Source organism: Pelophylax lessonae (assembly GCF_965119305.1).
Source record: "Pelophylax lessonae genome assembly, chromosome: 2".
Lineage (NCBI taxonomy): Eukaryota > Metazoa > Chordata > Amphibia > Anura > Ranidae > Pelophylax > Pelophylax lessonae.
In genome coordinates this window covers 591,902,654-591,916,140 of record NC_138769.1, presented here as the reverse complement: position 1 = coordinate 591,916,140, position 13,487 = coordinate 591,902,654, and the positions used below count along the sequence as shown (strand labels likewise).

At 41.0% G+C, this 13,487-nt stretch overlaps 1 protein-coding gene across 8 annotated transcripts in view; it reads right to left on the bottom strand.

The window, feature by feature from the left end:
• Nucleotides 1–1,164: 1,164 nt before the first annotated feature.
• HDAC7 (histone deacetylase 7) overlaps nucleotides 1,165–13,487 on the bottom strand; it is a 597,866-nt gene continuing 585,543 nt past the window's right edge. For 7 of the 8 annotated variants that reach the window (XM_082245365.1, XM_082245362.1, XM_082245366.1 and 4 more), the window contains 6 exons: nucleotides 13,105–13,202; nucleotides 6,005–6,123; nucleotides 5,780–5,913; nucleotides 5,185–5,269; nucleotides 3,132–3,276; nucleotides 1,165–2,413 (listed from right to left, as the gene is read on the bottom strand). In XM_082245365.1, the coding sequence (XP_082101491.1) occupies nucleotides 2,362–2,413; nucleotides 3,132–3,276; nucleotides 5,185–5,269; nucleotides 5,780–5,913; nucleotides 6,005–6,123; nucleotides 13,105–13,202 (633 nt within the window). In that variant the 3' untranslated portion in view covers nucleotides 1,165–2,361. Of the gene's footprint in view, nucleotides 2,414–3,131; nucleotides 3,277–5,184; nucleotides 5,270–5,779; nucleotides 5,914–6,004; nucleotides 6,124–12,898; nucleotides 12,976–13,104; nucleotides 13,203–13,487 lie in introns of those variants that run through there. The other variant, XM_082245368.1, reaches the window with a different exon arrangement.

Genomic DNA, 13,487 nt, shown 5'->3' with positions numbered 1-13,487 from the left:
CCGAAAAGTCGAAGTCGGTTGTCGAAAGCATCATACTAATGCCCCGTACACACGCGTCGATAGTTGGCCGGGAATTTTCGGCCAACGTCCGATCGGCAGATTTTTGGCTTGTTAGTATGATGCTTTCGACAACCGACTTTTCGGCCGAATAAAATCTGGTGTGCAGGCTATAAAAATTTTGTTGGCCGTCAACACAACGGCCGATTTTCCGTCAGTCAGTACAGATTTCGGCAGACAAAAATCTGATGAGCAAGACTGGGCATGCTCAGAGAAGAAAAAACACACGGAAAGTAAACCAGCACATGACATCACTTCTGAAGTTGATTTTTGTTGGCCGAGAAAATTCGTGTGCAGTCTAGAGCACATTTCAACCAACACAACAACACTGGACAAAAGACGGCCGATCGGTCAGCCGATAATCGTTGCGTGTGTACGAGGCTTAACAAGCCGAAAATCGGCCGATCGGACGTTGACCAAAAATTCACGGCCAACTATCGATGCGTGTGTACGAGGCATAACACTCTACAATTTAGCTTAGCCATTCAATTGTGTGTGTGTGTGTGTGTGTCTCTCTGCTGTTCCTACCTATACTCACCCCAGATCTGGGTCATTAAAGACTAGCTCCTGCTAAAATGAATTCTCACTAATACGTAGATACCAACTTTTTGTATCATCACAGAACTCCAATGGAGTCATCTTTTCTCCTTCCACCAGATCAACCTGATTCAAGTCCAGTCAGGTAGACAAAGCAAACTTTGACCATTTGGTAAAGCAAGACAATATTGCTCCTTCTAACTGAATTCCTTACAGGAAGGAACTGGTAAAGAAATAGAAGGAGAATACCATCCAAAATGCTAAAAAGTCAACTTTGTGGTAGCTTAGCCTTTAGTGGACAGCAGATCATTTAATACCACAGTCATCAGAATGTAAGAAAACATGGATACACTGGAGAGCTTGTGTTCTCCATTTATCTTGGGTGACCTGACTAAAAGCAGAGATACTGTACATGTCACACACAGGCCCTACATCTTGGGTGACCTGACTAGTTAAAGCAGAGATACATGTCACATGCAGGCCCTACACTGATGCCGTTTTTTTTAAGAGGTGTGCGTTTTAGTGGAGATCATTAACCTTTGACAGTTTAGAAACTATATAGGGGCCCAAAAAGTGCATGTATCTGTGAAAACACCTGTCTCAGCAACGTACTATAATCATAGGATTTTGAACACATGGTTAAAAAAAAACAACACACAAAATGTTTTAAATTTTTCTGTAATATCTGCACCATATAACTTTTCAAATTCTCACGTGACTACTTAGTGCACATGGGAATGTGAAAATGACTTATTTTGCAAAGTTTCTCCAGATTGTCTCATCAAGCATATATTTTACAGCAAACTGGTCCATTGTGTTTTTTTATTTTTTACACAGTCTGTTAGAAGTTAATACATGATATTCAATTGTCTTTATCCTGTATGTGGTGTGTCGGGGGGAGGAGGGGGTGACTCCCCATAGTGCAAATGAACAACACAAAATCCATTCCATCCACGTAACGATTAGTGGTCATTGGGAATATCTAGAAAGCAAAAAGGCATTTTCTAACTTCCAGGTGTGCCAGGCACTTACAGTCTCATTCTAGGTTATCAGCATTTTGTGAATCTCCAGTGAGTGGTCTACATGAAGTTTCTCCTGTACAGAAAGGTCCGCTTTGGTCAGGCTGCAGGATCATCCTGCAGTGCTCCGTTTATTTTTACATGATGAAGCGTTTTGATGCGTTTTCACATAGCTGAGTTTGGCATTGAGAACGGTTGTCACATTTCCAGCAAAATGATTTCATGAAAATTGTCTACCAATCTTGAGCTTGGTAAATCAACCAATTGGGTACAATCTGTAAAGTATGGGAAAATGTTGAAGCACAACTAGCATTTGATTATACACTAAATTACACAGAAGAGTAATGTTCATCTTCACAGGTCTGTACACTTTTTTTTATATAATGGGTAAGACGGACGGTGTCACTAACTTCTGTTGTCTTCCCTTCACATGGTTACCACTTCATGTGAATGATATCTTTGGTTGAGTTCAGCAATGTCCTCTTGGTGCATAGCCACAGTAATAAGACAATAAAGTGTCTATGTACAAATTTATGTGCTCAGGTAACAAATGGAATTCTGTTATTCAGGCAAGATCCCATGTTCAACTCATGCTAACGCGTGATGGCTTGGTGCAGCTTCAGGAATGATCTCACAGGTTAGGGTCTAGGTCATCTTTGAGTTAAGATTAATAAAGCAAACGGCACCACTGAATGAACTTGAAAAGTAGCTCATCTCATCCATTAGAATAGCTGTTTGCTTCGCCAGGTCATAGACTCATGGGACCGTCTTCCTCCATGGGTTCTTCCTGAGGTTCACTGCTGCAGGGAGAAAATAGAAATTATTTACATCATCTCTAACATCTATAACAAAGCCTGCATTTCAAAAGCCATGTTCATGAAAACAAAGACCACACAACTTCATTTTCATTGGAATTTTGTTATACCCATACTGGTCTTACAGGTAACAATAGGACTGCTGAATATAATGTTCATTTTGATGAAAGAATCATTCTTTCACCAATCGACTGAAGTAATTCAACCTATGAATAACTGGTTTCATTAAAAATATGAGCTATCCGAAGGACAAATTGGATTTAACCAAATAAGATTTCTCTTTGTTGTATCAGATGATCATTTTTGAAAGAAAAAAATATTTTTAATGTTTAAAAAGATTATTATATGCACAAGACCAGTGCGGCAAACCTTTACATTATAGATAGTCTCAGCCTATGGAGGTATTACTGAATACAGAAATGTCTGCTGTAAAATTGTGCAAAAGATTATAGACCGGCCAGCCATAAACACACAGAACATATTTCATTAGTTGGGTGTATCTGCCAGTTCTCTCTTCTGACTGTATGTCTATTCATAACCATTCCATGATAAAACAGATATACACTAGCATTCTACTTTATATGCATCCTAAAAAAAAAACTGCTATTTACCATCAGTAACTGGGTATTGCCTGTATTCAAAGTATGAAACATCTAAATTATTTTTTAACACATATGGACAACGACAATTTGAAAAGACATACTTCCCAGCTGCTGCCATTGTTCGCCCTACTGACAAAGAGGCCAGGGCAGTCACAGTGTCCACCTCGTCCCTATCGAGTTTTTGTGCTTCCAGGAGAGAGTACCCAACCTTGGAGGCAAACCGCTTGACGTATGTCCAAAATTTACCTGTGGTTTAACAAAAACAATCATTATAGAGCATTAGGTCTTCCAGGATATTTCTATTAGTAAAAAGTTTTATTTTTTTTTTTCTTAAAATCTATATGAAATATGTAAAATATGTAAAAAGACTCTCATTTACTAGTGAGACTACCCTATCACTATACCTGTCCCATGCCAGGATTATATTGATCTGAGCACAATACACTGAGTCTCTTGGGGATGGTTCACACCTGTGCGATATGTAGCGTTTCATTTTAAAAGCATTACCACTGAACTCTATAGAACGTGCAGGACTTAAACCCAATGCACCCAAAATGTGCAGCTGTGAAAGGGGTCTAAAGTGAATATAAAGCCAAAGCTTTTTTTGGATAGAGAAGTGATGAGTTAAAACTCCTGTTGGTTTATTTTTTGCTGTCTGTTTTAAGTCCTGTCGATGCAACCATAAGTGACACAAAATCTCTACAAGGGGGCGATAATCCCCCTCTTGTACCATTGTCACCAGACGTCCCTATTGAAAAACATTCCTAAACTCTTGCTCTGTGATGGGCATGAAATTATGGATTTCCCATCACTTTCTGTCTTTCTGAAAATGGCCACCAGGGAAAAAAAAAAAAATCACAAGATTAAACACTTTTTTTAAATAAATCCTATGTAAAAAAAGTGTGACTCTCAGGTGAAAATTGTGTGAATACTGGGTGAAAACAATAATAAAAAGATCTCGTAAATGGGAAATCCACCCGTGTAAACACAGACAGCAATAGACAAAAAAAAAAAAAAAAAAAAAAACACTCGACAGGGTTTCTAACTCTTCTAATCAAAAAGTGAAGAAAAAAAAAAATCTTTGGCAATACATTCCACTTAACACCTAATATGAAGCCTTTCGTAGTATTATGACTGCGTACACATAAAGGCCCATTCACACCAGCCTAGCCCGCCACGGTGTGTTAAATGCACATGCTGTATTGTGCATTAACATGTGTTGCCTTAGTGCAGCCCATTCATTTAAATGGCTGCTTAACACCCCACAATAGATAAAGAATCTTGCATATTAGCAATGAGCGGCAACACAGATGCCTTGGGGTACCATTAAAATGAATGACACGCAGCACAACAACATGCACTAATGTGCACTGCAGTATTGCATGGTTTATTACTGTGCTTTGGTGAGAATGGACTGTCGCTCCTGTGTGCTTAGCAATAAAGTATCACTTAGTTCACATGTTACAGAGATCTTACAATGGTCACAAACAACTGTGGCATTAAAATCATACACAAAAAAAATCATCGGACCATGCCATCCATATTTCTTGTACAGCCAATAATCAATGCTTGAGAACAGCCATGATTTCCAATCACACTGCGTCACAATAAAGCAATCCCCATGTAGCAGAGCCCTAATTCCTTAAACTTTTTGCGATAGCTGCATGAAAATATAACATGGGCTTTAATTAGTTTCATAAGCTATTAGGTTAAATAACACAGCTACAGCATATAGAAGACAACCATAACATCCAGATCGTCCTTGCCTCCAGGAGTGATCACTGAGGGTGGGGAGGTGTGTGGTTGGAATACTTATAGGCTGTTGCTGAAAGCTTTCATTAGTTCTGGCCAAATTGGCTATCTCAGACATAGTTTAGTGGCGATTCTATAGCTGCTGATTTCTCATTAAATTCTGGAATTAATTGAAATGAGATCTTAGTAACATTTGTGACTGATTTATCATGTGGGGAGTCTTGTGACAGGCTCTTTGAAGTTATGTCTTCCAGATTTATGTAGAAAAGTCATTGAGTGCTCCCCAGCTGCAAGTGCTTGCCACGCATTATAGTACAGAGCACTGCGTGGCAAACAGCCTTCACTGACAGAGGGGCTTCCTGCTCTATAAATGTACAACCCCCAAACCAAGACAAGACTTACTCTGTACTTGAATAACAGTCTCTAATGATCTCACAGCGTTGGGGTTGGGTCTCTGCCTCAGAGTTTCTTCGGGGAGGGGATCCAGCTGGAAGTGGAGAGAAGATAATTATGGGGATTGAACAGAACAACAAACTATTCCCAGAAGGACATAATAAACACCTCTCCGAGTAGGATGTATATTAAATATATATCTGAAGCTATGAAATTACATTGGGGCTCATTTATTAAAGCATCTGGAAGAGGAACTATCTGCACAAGTCATAACTAACCAAATTCCAGCTCTCATTGTCAAGTGCAGGTTTGAAAATGAAGGGAACCTTAAATACTGTTCTAGGCAAAATACATTCATATCATTTCCAAATCACTAAATGGGAGCCAACAGGTGCTTTAACTTGCTAATGCCTGCCTTCACACGGGGCACCTGTTTAGTGGGGAATCTGTCAGGTATTAAAATTGTAGATGTTCTACAACTGGCAAGCTGGACCAATGCATAAAACAATTAAAAACAAGACAGCTTGGTTCTGATCTTCTGGGTGGCTTGTAGCAGATCATTTACTACCAAAGAGAATATTTACTGGTGAAACACTGTACTCACCTCATTGCCCAATAAAGCAGATACACAGGCCTCAGAGGCATCACATATTGCTGTCAAGTCATGGCCACCTTCCAAAGCCAGAACCACTCGGCCACCAGCCAAACTCATAAGTTGACGTGTCATATGACCAAAACCTAAACACAGAAGCAAAGGAAAAGTTTAGGATCTAATATAAAAGTAAATCAATATTTATGTCTTACAACCCAAAGTCTAGCCTGCTCTTACACTTAGCTGTTACTTTGTATCCTCCAAGTGGAGCTGGGTGTCCTTCAGCTGCATCAAAACCAGCTGATACCAAGACCACATCTGGAGAGAATTCATGAGCAATTGGCATCACCACAGTCCTGTAAAGAGACAAAAAGGAAAAAAGTCATGTTGAGAGTAGAACAGGTATTCAGTAATTAATAACCAGCTTAATTCCAAATTTACCAGAAAACAAACCTAAACTGCCTCTGGTGTTATGTCGTCTGACAGATCACTAATAGCATGCTTTTGCTCCAGTCTAACGTGCACACAAAATAAAGAAACTCCGAACAAGGCAACAATGCAATGGATACACTAAACCAGTGTTCGCCTACAATAAATTAAGGCCAGCCATAGATGGAGCAAATTTCTTTCTTGCATCCACGGGAAAAAGGTTGACGGGCAATTCCTCCTGAGCCATTGTGTTCTCCCAGCGGGGGAAGCCATCCCTGCTGGGAGAACACAGTGATTATTGCTAGAGGCTATAAGAGCTGCTTGCAATAATTGCATGTAAAATCCAGCAGGCTGGTTTTACCCATGTTGATCACTCGATCAACTTGGGAACATTCACCCTGCCCATACATGGTTCAAAAACCAGCTGGGATTCCAACTGCCTATGACCAGCTTTAGTCACTTGTTTTTTTTCTTACTGTATACAGGAATATAAACTGATATTTTGCATACATGTTTAAGTACTTAAAAAAAAAATTTCAAATAAACATGCAATACAGAGAATGCTTACATGGCGCTGTTATTAATAATAATCAGAAAGCCCAGCACTGCCTGGTCACCATTGGTGAGCCTGTCTCACTAAAAACCCATACAGCTTTAAATATTTTAGCAGGGAAGGGAATATGTGTCCCTCCTCTGCAGCAGTGACACAGCTGCTTGTTTTGTAAAAAGACCTCCAAAGCAGGAGATGGAACAATACGGGGTATGCCCAGCACCGTAGTAAAGGACACAGAAGAAGTGGTGGAGAACAGGTGGAGGAGTGCTGGTTAGCAAGAGGTGAATAAGAAATACTTATTTCAAAACACACACACCCATGTCATTTAAAATGTACACCACAATTCAAATTTTGCAAACATAACTAAATCTGTATATAGACTTCAGACTTGGAAACAAGTCAAGTGCTGTATGCTCCTCGGGATCAGTATGATTACAGAATCTACTGAGATGCTTTGACATATTTAAATTTTCTTGATTTCCCTTTCAGCAGGTCAAGGTGTTGCTGGCTTTGACCTGCTTTTGTATTCACATTGGGGAAGTAAAGCAACTCCAATGCAAAAACCTAAGCACATGCACCCTAAAAGGTTAGCCCACCCAAAAGCAATACTTCAGTCTATTATGTTTTAATTTTAATTTTATACTAATAAAATGTGAATGGGGAAAAAGGGGAGGGTCGGAGTGGCCCCACCTTAAAATAGCCATGGCACTTTTGCAGACATAGGATGAAGAAAACATCTGAATCCTGTAGATATGTGAAGAACTGTTAAATGACTTCACTCTCTTGTATCAACCAAAAACTGAAAAGGATTTTGCTGGAACTGACTCTTAAATACCAAATACGATTAGCGCTAGCAAACTAGAGTTAATGAATGCGTTCAGGAGTAAGACTAGCCTCCTAAACTGAATCTAGAAATCTGACAGATCCCATTCCCAAACAGAAAATTATATCATACAGTGCGAAAATATCTGGCTTCGCTATATTCATGTTCGCTAAAGCAAGTTCCTCCGCTCTTCAATCATGAATCACTTTCCAGGTATATCCCTTTGCTTTCTGTGCCCATCTTTGGCAGCCCAATGCATAAAATGAGTGGAATGAATGCCACCACTGCTTGTCACTTGGCTATCCTGTAGAGCTGACAATCTAATAAGCAACAACAGGGCTTCATAAAAGGCAGCAACAAGGAAATAAGTAAAGCTGTGAGCGGAATCATGCTTTCTTTGTGCAGAAAACCTATTTATAGAATGCCTTTCATGTAAAACAGATCCAGATGTAGAATAGAGGGAAGGGGGCTGCTGGGCAGGAAGAGGCAATCTCATAATGTGGAAGAGAATTAAGACGCTGCAACAGTCACATCAAAAATTCCATTTAACTCATTCACAACTGAGATTTATACCACCAACAGTCAGCAAAAATGAAATAAGATATGCATTGTCCTAAAGGGGTCACCTCATCCAGAACTGATATTTCCGCAATCCGAACCAGTTACCACTTCCTTTCATCTCCCTACCTTAGTTCCTGGATATGATCAAGGTGGCCTGGACTCTCCCTCTTTCTGCAATGGAAGGTGGCTAACTACCCCATAATGGCTGTCTGCTGTGGGCAGCCAAGCTCAAAGACCTTGTCACAGGACTTTCCAAATAGATAAAAGGAGCCACACAGTGATTGAATCTGCTTGAATCTATCAAACCAGAATTCGTGTTTTGGGTGGAATGGCCCTTGAAATTAATTTTTAGAGATTTTTGGTGGATGCTAGAGAGCTAAAGCTAGCCACAGATGTTACAACTGCACTCTAAAATCTGTTACTGTTGAGATCCAAACCAGTGAGAATGAGAATATTATACAATCGTCAGAATTGGATGAGGCTTTAAGAAACCATGAATGGTTGAAATATATCTAAAGTTGAACTCCCAAGCCAAACATACTGCATACCACTAATATGAATGCACAACATCGTTTTTTATATTAACTTCCCATATTTCTCTGCATATGAAAGGCAGACAGAGGTCAAGCACTGGAGACAAGTGTGTAGTAACACAGGTAGGACCTCATCGGTATGCTGCTATCGTTTCACTGTTCATGCATGCAGCATGCTGGGGATGGGGAGTGTTTAAACAAGCAGAACTTCTCCAGCCTTTTCCTCCATGGTCACTCTCATATAAGGAGTACAATTACAATTATTTCCGGGGAAAGAGATGCTGAAGTATGCACATGGGAGATACTTATAGGATTAGAGTAACTTGTATATATGGTGCCTCAAGTTGAGACCCTCCAATTAGGAAATTTACCTCTAAGCAGACCATAAGGGCTCTTTCACACGGTCCGCCTCCGTAGGCGGATCCGTGCTGCTCAGCGGGGATCGATCCGCGATCCCCGCTGAGCCGGCGGATGACAGCTCCGTCTCCGCTAGCAGTGCGGAGAGGGAGGTGTCACAGCCCCCGCTGCTCTCTATGGGGAATCGGATGAGAGCGGACCGCCTGTCCGCTCTCACCCGATCCGATCCCCGGGAGGGATGGAAAATAGGGTTTCCATCCGTCCGGATTTCATGGACAGGATCGGATGCGGATGGCAGCGGGTGTCAGCGGACATGTCACCGCTGACATCCACTGCTCCATAGGGCTGAATTGGGCATCCGATCAGATCCGCCTAAAAAACTGACAGGCGGATCTGATCGGACCGCCCGTGTAAAAGAGCCCTAAAGTGTACGATATGAATGCAGTTTTCCATAATATTCTCTATGGCACTGCCATTTCTTTTACACAATAGTGGCATCCGTTATGAGGAAGCAATGCCCCTGCAGGATTTTTCACTTATATTTTGGAAAATGCATATTTAGTAAAAATATCCCAAAAAAAAAAAAGGTGGGAAGAAATAGAGGCAGAACTATGGCAGAGAGTCTCAAAGAGGAATAAGCCAAGGGGTCATTCAGCCCATCGAACTCTACCTTAACTGAAAGTTATTTTTGGTGGGCTGGCACTTCAGATAAATTCAGACCTACTTTTTATGGTAAGGAACCCTGCATTCATAATGAGTGCCAAGAACTCTGAATGGTAAATCAAGCCATATACAAGTAACACGCCACAAGAAAAACATGATGGCGACTAAATGAATGCTTATTTTTTTCCCAGGTGAGAAGTATTTTTTGTTACTTCATCATAATCATTACCTAAATGTGAAGCACTGAAGGCTATGGGGGAATAACCAAAAGGGTAAAAAACACAAATCAAGACAGCACAGTACAAAATATGTAACGGTAACTTTTGTGATTAAGAGCTGGTTCACATTAGCGCGATACGACTCCTTACTACTTTGGGGGCGACTTGTGCATTACATTGCACCACGACTTCGGAGCGACTTGCAGGGACTTCACATAATGGAAGTCTATGCAAGTCGCTCCGAGGCCCCCCCGAAATAGTACAGGCCCCTTTTTCTAAGTCGGATCGACTTGTGTCGCTCCTATTAGAACAGGTCCTGTAGCGGCCAATGGACTGCGAGGGAGCGTGACTTGTCAGGCTGACAAGTCGCCTGACAAGTCGCGCTAATGTGAACCGGCTCTAAAGGGAATCTACAATGTAATTCCAGCAAGAAAGTTTACCTTTCAGTTAATTTTAAGTTTAATGTCATGTTCACATGTATTTGTTGTACCATACTTCTATTTATTTATTAGACATGCAGAGTTGTAGATTTTCCCTCTATTGGTTGTCAGTCAGTATTACGCCACTTGTCTAATATACTAACTGTTTGGATAAAGGTGTCCAAAGTAAGACATAACTTCTGTCCAGTAATACTAAGCAGAAAGCATGGCGCTACTACATAATAAAAACGACATAATAAACTACTACATAATAAAAAAAAAACTACATAATAATAACAAAAAGAAAAAAAATCAGAGAGGAAAGCCCAGTCATGTGACCTTCTCTTCACAAATCATGGAGTTCTCCCTTTTGCATTAACCATTTAAGGATCGCCTACCACAAATCTACTGTGGCACACCAGCCCCGAATGTGCTGTCATGATAGGTTACAACACAAGCCGATCAGTGGGTCCTGGCCAATGATTTATGGCTAGAGCCCGCCGATGGGCTGGGCGAATGACAGAAGAGAGTCGTATTAAAGCAAATAACACAGGGCTCTCTACTGTCAGCAGCGATGTGGGAATAAAAACCAGCACATTGCTATGTGAAAACACCACATAGTAAACACATTACACATTGTTAGGCACACAGTTAACCCATTGATCACCCTAGATCTCAAACCTTTCCCAGCCGGTGTCATTAGTACAGTGCACAATATTAGCACTGATCACTGTATTAATGTTATTGGTGATGTCAGTGGCAGTTAGTCAGTCCCCCCCCCCCCCCAAGGGTCAGTTAGTGTTAGATTGCCCACAGCACTATCGTAGTCCCATTATAAGTCGCTGATCACTGCCATTAGTAGTAATAAATAAATAACTAAAAATTCTAATATATATATATATATAACATAGTTTGTAGACACTATAACTTTCACACAAACCAGTCAATATACACTTATTGGAATGTTCTTTTCCCAAAGACATGTAGTAGACCAAAACGTTTTTTTTTTTTTTTATTGGATATGTTTTAGGCCCCGTTCACACTGGGGCGACGCTACTTGCCGGGGCGACCTCATAGGTCGCGGCGCGCTGCTCGCACCGCGACCTCGGAGCGCCCGGCACAGACTTCATAACATTGAAGTCTATGCAGGTCGCTCCGGGTCGCCCCAAAGAAGCTCCGGACCCTTTTTCTAAGTCGGAGCGACTTGTGTCGCTCCTATTAGAACGGGTCCGCAGCTTGTCTATGGAAGGCGACCTACAACGACCTGTCAGGCGACCAGGTCGCCTGACAGGTCGCCCCAGTGTGAACGGGGGCTTATAGCATAGAGTAAAAATATTGCCTATTTTAAAAAAAAATTCTAGTCTTTTTTCATTTATATCGTAAAAAATAAAAACTAGACTAGCTAGAGGCTTCATTTAACAAAGAAATTAATGCTACAATGGTGGCAGGAGGGTATAGCTGACAGTACAATCATGCCAAAAACGTAGTAGGAGGGTATAGCTGACAGTACAGTAATACCACTACAGTTAAAGGAGATTATAGATGGCAGTACAATAATGTCACTATACTAGTAGCAGGGTAAATATGACAGTGTGATAATGCTACTACATTGGCAGGAGGGTATAGCTGGCAGTAAAGCAGTCCACTAGAGTAGTGGTAACATATAGCTAACACTACAGCAATACCACTAGCATAGCAACAGGGTATAGATGACAGTACAGTAATGCCACTATATTAGTGGTAAGGTATTGTTAACAGTACTATAATGCCACCACAGTTGGAACAGAGTATAGATGACAGTACAGTAATGCCACTAGAGCACCAGCAGGGTATAGCTGACAGTATAGTAATACATCTAAAGTAGCAGAAAGGTATAGCTGACAGTATATTTATGCCACTATATTTGTGGCAGGGTATAGCTGATAGTACAGTAATGACGCTATAGTAGTAGCAGGGTATAACTGACAGTACAGTAATGCTATTAGGAGAGCAGCAGGGTATAGGTGACAGCATGGCAATGCCACTATAGTCGCAGCAGGGTAAAGCCGACAGTACTGTAATGCCGCTACAAGAGCAGAGAGGTAAAACAGCAGAACAAATCACCACCAATATTGGACAAAATTAGCTGAAAAGGAAACTAAAACAAGTTTCAACAAATCAGAAAGCAGAGAGAGGACTGGGTGGACTGGTGCTGGCAGTAAAGAGTGCTGTAATTATCAGTACACTGATCTGCTTTACTTTGCTCAGCAATGTGCTGCATGCTATACTCTCAGCAAACAGGTTAACAGTCACTCCAAACAATTTACACAGTCGATTAGTAGGCCCCATGCAAATATTATTATCCCGTAAATAACGGCACTATGGCTGTACATTTTAAGCCTATTCCACTTGCTGTAAGATTGGCTGCACAAGGTTAATAACAAGTGTTGTGTGTACTGCACACTGGTAAGGGTTTAATGGAACAGGGAGTGTTGGGTTGGGACTATTCTGCAGCCATTCATGTTGTGCCTGTCCTGTGTGTGATAATATGGTTATTTTAAAGGAGAAGGCTGCACTGATGTTGCCCAAATAATACCTGTGACTGTGGACACCCAGAGGGCTTCAGTCCCCAGCTCTCCTCATCCGGCACATTCCACCAGCACTAATAATGCACTACAAGGTCAGAAAAGACAGAAACGAAAAGGAGTGAAAAGTGGGAGCAGAAAAGAGGAGCCAGGAAACCATGAAAAATAAGGGATTGGCAAGGGCAGGGTGAGGGCACAGAACAAAAACAAGACTCACCTGAACGCTGCAAGGTATTCTGCATCACCCATAGGAGGATCTAGACCGCCTGCCCATGCAACATTCACATTAAAACCTTCCCCACTGTTAGCACCAACCTGAAAGAAAAATCAATGCAACACATTAAATAGTAGAATAGACATTCATTTGATAAAAGAAAACATGGGGGTTAGACTTTTTGCCCCCACATTTTAGCTTTGTTTCTTTACCTTACAGGTAATGGAAATAAACAATTGGTTAGCTATTTAACGAAAAACTAAAATCAAATAAAAAATATTGATAGGGTTTCTACATGCTGAATATATCGGACACATAATTCAGATTATGCAGGAGAATGATTCCCTGCATGTGATTTCAACAGTAACAACGTCCGTTTGGATGAA